Source organism: Platichthys flesus, chromosome 16 (genome assembly GCF_949316205.1).
Source record: "Platichthys flesus chromosome 16, fPlaFle2.1, whole genome shotgun sequence".
In the NCBI taxonomy this organism is placed as follows: domain Eukaryota; kingdom Metazoa; phylum Chordata; class Actinopteri; order Pleuronectiformes; family Pleuronectidae; genus Platichthys; species Platichthys flesus.
In genome coordinates this window covers 7,003,408-7,014,102 of record NC_084960.1, presented here as the reverse complement: position 1 = coordinate 7,014,102, position 10,695 = coordinate 7,003,408, and the positions used below count along the sequence as shown (strand labels likewise).

The 10,695-nt window shown below is 46.7% G+C and overlaps 1 protein-coding gene across 1 annotated transcript; it reads left to right on the top strand.

The window, feature by feature from the left end:
• The first annotated feature begins 404 nt into the window (after positions 1-404).
• nptx2a (neuronal pentraxin 2a) lies at positions 405-10,487 on the top strand. Its single transcript, XM_062407279.1, has 5 exons — positions 405-1,076; positions 2,965-3,211; positions 4,476-4,720; positions 7,308-7,487; positions 8,126-10,487. Exons 1-5 carry the CDS (start codon positions 627-629, stop codon positions 8,351-8,353), a joined length of 1,350 nt encoding a protein of 449 aa, XP_062263263.1. The 5' UTR covers positions 405-626; the 3' UTR covers positions 8,354-10,487.
• Positions 10,488-10,695: the final 208 nt, after the last annotated feature.

Below are 10,695 nucleotides of genomic sequence, written 5' to 3'. Positions count from 1 at the left end.
GACATGTAGCATGAGTTAAATCCACGAGGATTTGATGACGTGGGCTGGAGCAGAATAACCGGAGCGCACGGATGATGAGGGTGATGATGATGATGATGATGAGGATGATGGAGCGGAAGCGCCAGTGCGCACCTCCCCACAATAATCTGTTTGAGCAGCGTCGCTGTCTTTTCAGCACCACTCACTGACACTCCAGCGCAGAGGCAGCAGGAGCGCCACTCTCTCTGAACGGCTCGGGATATTTTCTATCGAGATAAAAAACATTTAAACTTTTATTTTTGTATTGTTTCTTCTCCAGAGAACGAGAGATTACTAATTTGAAACCTCCTGCTGAAAGTAAGAATTTCCAGATTTATATGTCTCTTGCTCAAAGAGGACTGACCATGTGGTTGGTGGATGTGTGATTTTATACATTTTCACCACGGGGTTTTGATTTGGCTTATCAACTATAAACTTGTTGTTTTATTTTTTTCACTTTGGAGGTCCAGAACAATGTCAAGTGTCCGCTGAGCTGCTGTTGGGAGAAGTTTATCTGAATATTTTACCGGCGACTTCAGAGGTAAAGTCGCTCATTTGGAAGTCGTTTGGTTTTGCTTTCGAACGTGGAATCGGTGCGTTCAGTCGCGATGCTGAATCTGCTGGTTGGACTGTTGTCCCTGCTCAGTGGACACACGGCCCGAACCCAGGATGCCACAGGTAGCCGCTTCGTTTGTAACGCCATCCCCCCGGGCGCTGAGCCGGGCTGCGGATACTTTTCTGCGGTGAACCGCGTCCAGAGCAGCAGCCCCGTAGAGGACGAGCTGCGGAACACGATCCTCCAGCTGCGGGAGACCATCCTGCAGCAGAAGGAGACCATCGGGAGCCAGCAGGGGACCATCAAGGAGCTGAACTCCAAGCTGGCGCGCTGCGAGGCGTCGGCCGATGTGTCGCCCCAGGGCAAGTCCCGGGGTCAGGGCTCCAGGCGGAAGGAGCTCGGCAAGAACACCATGGGGGACCTGCCCCGGGACCCCGGCGATTCCGTTGATCAGCTCGGCAAGACCATGCAGAGTCTCAAGGGTCGGCTGGAGAACTTGGAGGTAAGATGGCACAACCGTGCAGCTCGTGCGTAAACGAACCACAAAATCCCTTTTCTCTCATTTCCCACCCGAAGCTAAAATGTTAATATTGGCCACGAACAAATCCAAATGCAGAATATCTCATATTTCTTTCAACCATCAGTGTCTTTCAACCTCTTTCACCAGTAATATTACTCAATATGGATCATCCGATACACGTCAGAGAGCACTGCGCGCTGCAGGAGACCTCTCAGGGGAATCGTGAGATCAAAGGGTCACGTCATAGATCTGTCATATCAATACATTCTCTAATCAATGAAGGACTATTTGTGGTGGAACAAACGGATTGAGAGTTATTAGCAAAAAAATGAGGAGCAAAAAAATCTTATCAGAGGTGGAATCATGCATGTGGTGCAGAGATTTGCAATGCCTCTTTGAATAATTTATTAGTGCAATGTGTGAGTGTGTGTGTGTATCTGTGTGTGTGTGTGTGTGTGTGCGTGCGTGTGTGTGTTCCACATAAGGTTTTACTCGCCTTCATGTGACTAATTATCCACAGCAGCTGATGAAATTATTTCCTGCAGATTTCACCTGCATCAGAGCATTGGATTTTCTTTTCCTTTTTTTCTGTCGAATTTTAAAATGATTCCACTGATCGTAATCCTGTTGACCCGAGAGAGCTCTTAATTTCCTCCGGCCCTCAGTCTGGCCCCAGGAGACCTCACGTCTGCTCCATGCATTTCATGAGACTCTGAGATCCCACTCAACTGATATTGAGGTCACCTATAGGGAAACGCTTCACGTACAAGGTTGATGTAAGCCCATGGCTTTATCTCTTATGTCACGTCGGTAGTGCGGTACAACCTTTCACCATCTGACAGCCCTGATACCGTAAACAATCACAACGCTTGTGATTTATATTCAAGGTTATGTCTATAGCCAGCCTGCTGCATTGCCGACCCATCCATCTCTCCCTTCCCCTTCCCCCAGCTATCTCTCCCTCTCTCCTTGATTGGTCGCTTTAATACCTTGATCAAATCAAGCATCCACTGCAGCTGTGCAGGATACATATTTCATTGCATTCTAATTGCATATGTATTGATCTGCATCTGCTTAACATAATGATCGTTGCATAGTGGTGTTGCTGATCGCGTAAGGCTCCCTAGAGCTGGACCTCTCTCTCTAATCAAAGTCATCTGCATATGTCAACAGTTGCCTTCAGGACCTTGAATGTCAGTGCTCACTTTGCCCCCCGATGGCAGGTCAGCGGGGAATATCTCTCTGGAGCCGGTAAATTGGTTCCATTGAGTCAGGAAAAGCCGGTTAAAGTTGTGAATGTGTCTAAATCACGTGTCTGAGTCCCAGAGTGAATCAGCTGGCAGGGAAACATCAGCATGGCCTCAGATGTGAACATCTGAGGCCATGTTTTATTTGGTGATATCTCTGTGTGCAGCCACATGGGCTTCTGCAGTTGTTGTGCCCTTTTTTTACAAAAACCCTCTGCGATCGTGCCTGGTGTGATCTCTCTGTGACGTCATGTGACCCTTGCCTTTAATACCCACTCCAGCCGTGGGTGTTTGGCAGGTCACCAATCGCCGTCTGCCACATGGACACGCTGTCTTCATTTTGATATTGATGCTTCAAAAACAATAGTGTTGAAATACATCTGACTGAAAACGGTCAGCCAGAGCAGATCTAGGGGATGAATAGTGAATGGCTGTTTACATACCTACCTACCTATCATCCATCCATTCATCGACCAGTCCATCAAGTCCTCCATCCAGCCCATCTCTCCATCTGTCTATAAACCTCCCTAACTACCGACATGTTGTTCTACCTATCGATCTGTGTCTACCTGTCTGTCTATGCTCTGCTGTTTTCCTTCAATCTTTCCTTCTCTGCCTCTCAGCAGCAAAGTTTGCGTCTCCCCAGCACCAATGTGTCAGCTGGAGGTGTCTCTGCCATGACTCCCCTGCCCCCCGAGCTGCGGGAGCTGCTGCGGCTGCGTCTCGGGGCGCTGGAGAGCCAGCTCCTCCGGAAGGTGGCCGAGCTGGAGGAGGAGAAGAGCCAGCTCTACAATGAAACAGCGGCCCACCGCCAACGCACAGAGAGCGCTCTCAATTCCCTCCTGGAGAGGATCACTGAGCTGGAGAAAAGTAAGCGATACAATGGGTGCCGTGAATTTATTCGTCACATGTTCATGCCACACTTCCTTTGTCTGCCGGATTTAGCTGCAATTAGTCTATCCCTGAGCAAAATTTCTGATGATGCAAGGAGAAACCTCACAGAGTAGTGCTCTATTTTTCTCAGAGCTATTCGTGAAGCAGCTCCTGGTCTTGGAAATGAGGCCTGGAAAGCAACGCTGAATGCTTTATTAGTTTAAGAAGTATGAGAGTGATGTCTGCACTCGGGGGCATCACTTTGATGCTAGACGTCAAAATAATACAAAATATCTGGACCCAAAGGAAAAGAAAAAAATCTCACTGCTCAGTGGGCATTTGTTTGTCCTCTGAGGCTCAGGTGAATCAGACAGTGTCTATTTGAGGATTTAAGTTTACGGGAACCAAAGTTAGATGGAGATGGACCATCTGTTCACTGAACCTTTAAGTTCAATTTACGTCACGATAGAGCCATGGAGATCTTGACTAATTTCTACGCTCAGTTTACATCATCTTTCCTTCCTTCTTTCTTTCTGTTGAGCTTTGGGGAAAAAGTGGCCTGATTTGTTCTGACCCCTGAGCCAACATGAGCTTTCATGTTATAAACCTTACAGAGTGACAGCTGCCCCAGAAATGGAGTACCCCCCTCCACGCAGATAAAACTGTGGTCCAGCACATACAAATATGCAGCATGTTTTCTTGTTGAAAATCCTCCTTTCTCTCTTCTTCTGTTTTAACTTTCTACTTACACTTTCAGCAGGTTCCTCTCTCCCTGTCTGTCCTTGTTTACTCCGTTCTCCGTCAGTGCTCCGCTGTGTTTTAAATATTAGAACTCCTGTAATCTTTCTTTAACTGACCAGCAACCACATCATTTATAAATCGTGATCCAGTTTAACAGAGGCAGAGGAGAAACAGGGTCAGTGAAACCGGCCCCGCCGCCACTGGCCCAGTGTAAAGCCCCTGAGTGAAGTGAAGCTGCAGAGCAACAGCCTGATAATAGAATTGAGTTCTGTATCTCTATGTTGTTGGTCTGCATGTGGCAGGGGGAAAAACAATTTTCCCAATTAGGTTGTGATGGCATCTGGCTGGGCCACTATTTTTTCTTGAAAGAAGCATTACATGATTTACATCCTCCTCTTCTTCATCATAAACTTGATCCCAAGTCCTCTCTGTCGTGGAGAGGATGCAAACTAACCTTGATTAGATCACGAGAAAATCACAAGAAATAATCACGTGCAATCATTGTCCTGTCAATTCACAGGTAACAATGCCTTCAAGTCCCCTGAGGATTTCAAGGTGGCCCTCCCTCTTCGTACCAACTACCTGTATGGCCGCATCAAGAAGAGCCTCCCGGAAATGTACGCCTTCACTGTGTGCATGTGGCTCAAGTCCAGCGCCAGTCCCGGCATCGGCACCCCGTTCTCCTACGGCGTGCCGGGCCAGGCCAATGAGATCGTCCTCATCGAGTGGGGGAACAACCCCATCGAGCTGCTGGTCAATGACAAGGTAGGCCTGTTAATGAGAAGCCGGTGTCTGGCTCAGGCACTTGAGCACCTCTGATTATTTCATGCTGTCCAGACTTTATGAGGAGGGAAGAGGAATATTTGATCAGAAGCTCAGAATCATTTCTCTTTTGCCCGGCAACACTGCAGGTTGATGCTAATTACATGTAGAGAACGCAAGAGTGTGTCCATGTCTGCATGTGGTGAGAAAACAGATAGTTACTGTATGTACATGCAATCACAGTAAAGACACAGCTGACGGGAGATTCACTGACCATCAGCTCTGAATATTTAATATAGCACCTTATAAACATTTAATATCATTGACCCACATTCGGCTCACACCCAAGAATAACAGAAATTCATTGGAGAGCTTGTTCTGCCGTGCGTGCTCATTTGAGGGCCTCATCGTCTATGCTTTGTGTAGACACTGTGTAGACACTGTGTAGTCACGGCCGCATACTGGGAGCTTCCAGTCCGCTGTGGGAATTTCAATTAACGCAACAGAAAACAAAGTGGTAAAAACATGGATTGAATATTATACAGCATTTAGTCTTTAAAAAAAAAAAGAATTGTAGTTGTTATGTCGATGGGAGCTGTGCGATTTAAATACTAAATTGTGTGTTTCCTGGTGGCGCAGCTGCTTCTGCGGTGGTGTCATGTCGGATTATGGAGATCATTTTGCGGGAGAACCTTCTTGCGGTGGAGAGTTCTTTTTTTCTTCTTCTTCCTCCCACTGTGTTGTTTACGTTGGGCTCTGTTGGCACAGGCAGGTCTCCTTGCAGCTTTGCCTTCACCATGCATTATACATGTGTTCAAGACAGACAGATGAGAGAGAGATGACAGGAGAAAGGAATGATTGTACGAGAGGAAAAAGGAGGATAAGGGAGCTGTTAATAGAAACGCTGCAGCGCTATGGAGGTGATAGAGAGCTGAGGAGTGAGAGAGAGAGAGAGAGAGAGAGGGGGGAAAGAGTGAAAGATGAGAAGATGCCAGAAAAAATTAGAAACTGGGAAAGAAAGCAAAGAGCGAGATGGAAGAGCGGGAGACTGGTGAATATGATTAGTGCGTACAGCGGCACATCCATGTGTTGAACTTGTTCACAGTAATAACAGGGTCCGCTGGGGCACATTGTTTGTGCTGTTCATTTGGAGGCATACCGACGAGGAAGCTGCATCGACAATATTAAAAAGTGCAACGCTGCTTGTAATTTGTGTTTGTGGGTGGATACGCACGGAGAGATTCTTTGTTGATGTTAAACAACATCCCCATCAGGAGATGCTGTCTATTTGTTCAGGAGAGGTTTGAGAGTTCTTCAATTGAGATTCGATATGCGTCTCCATGTTTTCATTCACATGTGACTGAGTTTAATATGTGCTGGATTGGATCAGTCTTGTTGGACATTAACACTGAGTTCTTTTGGCAACTGTGGGCGTGTAATCTGACTCTCCGAGCTTCACAAAGCCGGAGTTATCTGCAACTTCATTTTCCAAATTCTCGATACATATTCCAGCAGTTCGGTGCCGATATTACTCATCAAAATTCATATTGTCCAATTCATACATCACCCTCGGTTGAAGGCAGACACTGCAGTGACTTCTCCTCTTCCTACAAGAGCCTTTTAAACATTTATCTGAAATCGAATTAGTAGTCTTAGACATAGGTTGTACATTGTACTCCTTTTTTTCCACAACAGACTCCACAGCAGGAACAGAATAGAAGCGTCTACACCAATGCCTGTGTCCATTTAAGGTATCAGTCAGTGTGATTTTTTTACAGAAAGAAAAAATGTCTGCACTGAAAAAGGGCTTATATGAAATGATAATTTCTTCGATCTAATAACTGTAAAATGATGCCTTTTTATGTTTTGCGGTTGCAGTGTTTTAATAAGACGCTCAATTTCACTGCTGTCGTATATTAGGTGCAGCAGAAAGAGTTTGGTTTTCATTTTAAGTTCCCTAAATCTTTAAAGAGTCATTTGAGCTCAGACTCCTCCAACTCAGAGAAACTTTGTAATAATACAGCCTCCCCCCCCCGGTGTCACAAAGCCACCTGCCCTCCTCAACCTGGTCAATTGCCTTTTTTGTTATTGCGAGCAGGTTGAACTTTATCCTCAGCGACTCTTTTCAGGTTTATTTGTGTCTGGCACCATATCTGCAGCAACACCTGAGCGTGAACCAGCTCTGAAGGCTCATTAAAAAAAGCCTAATGAGTTGTAATCTCGTGTGTTGAGCCCTATCCTCGGAGGACCATGATGTCACTGGTTTATGAAACAACCGGTTGTTTTGCTTTGATCTGTGAACGAAGCACAAAAGCTGAGGAGGACACTGTTTTGCTGTTAGCCATCGGACCCCTTTGAAGTATGATTTATCCCTTGATGTCACCTGGGTAATCTAAATTCGATATGATTCGATATGTTGCACCGGCTCATCTAAAAAGTCCCTGTCTCTTTGAAGCCCTTAACCCCCCTAATTGCCGTCCTTGTCTCCAACACGCTACAATTAACATCAAACCTCTCTTGACTCTTCCCCCCCCCCCCCCCCCCTTGCTTTACCTCCCTTCCCCATTCCGTGCCTTTGCCATCCGACCAGGTGGCCCAGCTCCCTTTGTCCGTGAGTGACGGGCGCTGGCATCACATCTGCATCACGTGGACGACCAGAGACGGCTTCTGGGAGGCGTACCAGGATGGCGAGCGTCTAGGCACCGGTGACAACCTGGCCCCCTGGCACCCAATTAAACCTGGAGGGGTGATCATCCTGGGACAGGAGCAGGTGAGAGCAGAAGAGACTCTTAGAGAAGACTTTGGTGTGCATTGGCAAGTGTGTGTGTGTGTGTGTGTGTGTGTGTGTGTGTCACGAAAATCCCTTTGCGTATTCCCCTCGGAGCTCCGTGCCGGAGGCTAAGACCCAGGGAGCAGCAGAGAGACTCTTCTCACGCTATCGTGGCCCTTTCACTATTACCTCATTCATCTAACTCTTAACTGCCCCATTACGCCCCTGGGAGTTGCGTTAGCAGGTGATTCTGTCGGCGAGCTCCATGGCAGCCCCTCGTATGCTTAAGAAATGTGCAGTGATGGGTGAATAACGTCCACAGGGAGCCATTAACTCATCCTGCATTCGTTTGGAGTCTTAAAAAGGCCGCGCTGCTTAATGATTCACACACACACACACACACACACACACACACACACACACACACACACACAAGGTGAGATTTCTGCAGATTGCACAATACCCGGAGACTTCACACCACTTGAATGTTTCAGAGTGGCAGAACACTGAGACTTATCCAGCGTGGTTTGGCATTTTGATGAAAATCAAACAGAATTGATTCATTTTAATCAAACTCGGTTTTCATTTCCTTCTGAAGTAAAAATCTCAAAACTTTCATTCTCTGTCCCCTCATGAAGGACGTGGTCGGAGGCCGCTTCGACGCCACGCAGGCCTTCGTGGGCGAGCTGAGCCAGTTCAACATGTGGGACCGGGTGCTGCGGCCCGTGGACATCGTGGCTCTGGCCAACTGCTCGGCCTACATGCCCGGCAACGTGGTTCCGTGGATTGACGCCAACGTGGAAGTGTTCGGTGGCGCAAGCAAAGCCGCTCTGGAGATCTGCGAAGATCGAGCTTTCGAGTCCTAAAGGATCTAACGTAAACCAGCCGGGCCACTGGGACGGAGGAAGTGTTCTGACTGCCCGCTGCTTCTGTCAAATCCCAAAGGACAAGGCGTCAGTGCAACATTTTATATTTTATGGTCAGCCTGTGTAGTTTACTGGGCTCACATGTTGATGTGTCTTTCCGAACTGAATCCTCAAGACTTTACAGGATTCGCAGCGACGCGACCTGCTGTCAGTCTGTGTTCTCTCTTCAGTAGATCAGCTTTCATTTGACTTCTCTCTGAAAACAGCTCTTTTTTGTGTTGTTGTTGCAATCCACGCACTGACAACGCCTCAGTGTGTCCGTAGTGAACGTGAGCTCAAACGGACTTTGATGCGCGATGGAACACATCTCCCGAGTGTTCCGGAGCACGCCATGCTGAGAGCGTCCTCGTTGTTTGAAGAGCAATGAGGCACCGAAAGAAATGAGGGGGACGCTCTGAAGTTCAAAGTGGCCGAGCACAAACCCCTGTGCTGTTGGTTATACTGAGGCGTCCCAACATGGCAGACTGTCCAACTCTCCCGCATGAGAGCCGAGCGGGGAATCGAGGTCCAGTTCAGAAGTGACAGTGCATGCTTTCTGTCAGTACCCAGGGTGTGTGGGGGGGGTGTGTCCAAACGAGCCAATGCGGCGTGCTGACAAAATTATATAAGCGTGTGTGTGGGTGTGTGTGTGTGTGTGTGTTTGTGTATCCATGTGCGTACGGCTTGTCTTGCGTGTAAAAAGACCAGAGATTATGAGGGAGGGAGGACATTTTCATTCTTGTAAATCTGTGCTTAATACCTCTCTCCCCCTTGAGCAGATGCCAGATCCCAAACAGCTTTATGGATGGGCGGGCTCTGCTCAGGTTAATGGCGGTGTCGGACAGCTGCCCAGGACTGGCGAGCGCCCAGCGAGGCCAGGGCCGTGGCTTGACCTTCAAGGACAATCCTTAATCCCTCATCTGGGTTCTAATTATCGGTGTTTTTGAATGATTTTGGCAGCGAGCCGCCCCGAGGCCCCTAAGAGCATCCGAATCGATCAAATATTGAGATTGAGAAATCAAATGAGATCCGCACTATAAGGACATGATGATTGTCGCCATCAGATGCACTTTGTTGTGTATGGCCTCTCACAAAAATCAAACAAAAGAGAGAATGGTTTTGAACCATGAATATAATATATTTTTTAAAGATATATGGAATCCATTAATTCTGGCACGGCTTAGTGAATAAAAATGACGCTTTTCTCTGCTTATTCAGTCCTTGATGTTGTTGTGGACGCTTGTTTCAGTTTGTTTTTGATAAACAGTATGAAATATTGAAAGCAGAGCCTGGTGCTGAAGCCCCATAAGCAAATTAATATAGTGTAAATAAAAGAGGCAACATAGACGTTAACTTTGGTTTCACATCCAGAACTTCTTTCCTCACTGAGTAGACAATAGTATAAAACCCACTGAAAAAGCTTCTTATAACTGCAGTAGGTTACTGGACAGCACCGAATGTTACAAAAGACCCACTCAACATTAGGACTAGAACCTGTCACCAACATGTTGTGATTGTCGCTCTTCTGAGTGTCTTTGTCAAAGCTATTCTGATGTAAACTCGAGCGTTTTCTTTCCTGTAGCAAATTGTATTTTTCTTGTTTTTCTGCTCATGATTTTTGTCCATCAGCAGCTCGTTATGTGAAAAAATAAGCAGAAGTACTAAAAGAATTGCTTATGTCTAAATGGTGAACGGCCTTTTGTGAGAACCGTATGTGCTTTCGCTTGTGCACAGTGTGAACGTCTTCTCGGCTTTTGCAGAAACTAACAGTTCGCTGGCAGCGCAGACAATGAAGGAAGAACAAGATAAAGAATAGAGGAGTGGGTTCTGCACTTCTCTGTCATGGGAATGTCCTCCCTGCACCTGGAGATAGAGGGAACGTGATTCAGAGGTGACCATCACAGCAGCAGTTCAGTGATGGGATGGAGTTGTGCCGCTTTAGGTAATATCCACTATTACGCTTTCGTTTGAAAAATGGCCTTTTCAAACTAAAACGATCTCTGTTGTTTTGGCTCTGTATCAGTTTCAATCACAGTCCCCACTCTCACTCCAGAAAACACTAATCATGTTACCGCTCACATGCTTGTGCCTGCCAGTGGACAAGGAAGGTTTTAGACTTGTAAAATACACATAAATTAACTGTGAGCAAAGACAACAGGGTCAGCAATGCTGGTAATTGATTTTCAATCCTGTGTTTTTACTGACAAATGACAAATCAGCAGGGACCCAATCAGAGAGCGGATGTGAGTGTCCCCTTGTTGCCAATCATCTTCGTTTCTGCCCGTCAAGATTTTCAAACTAAA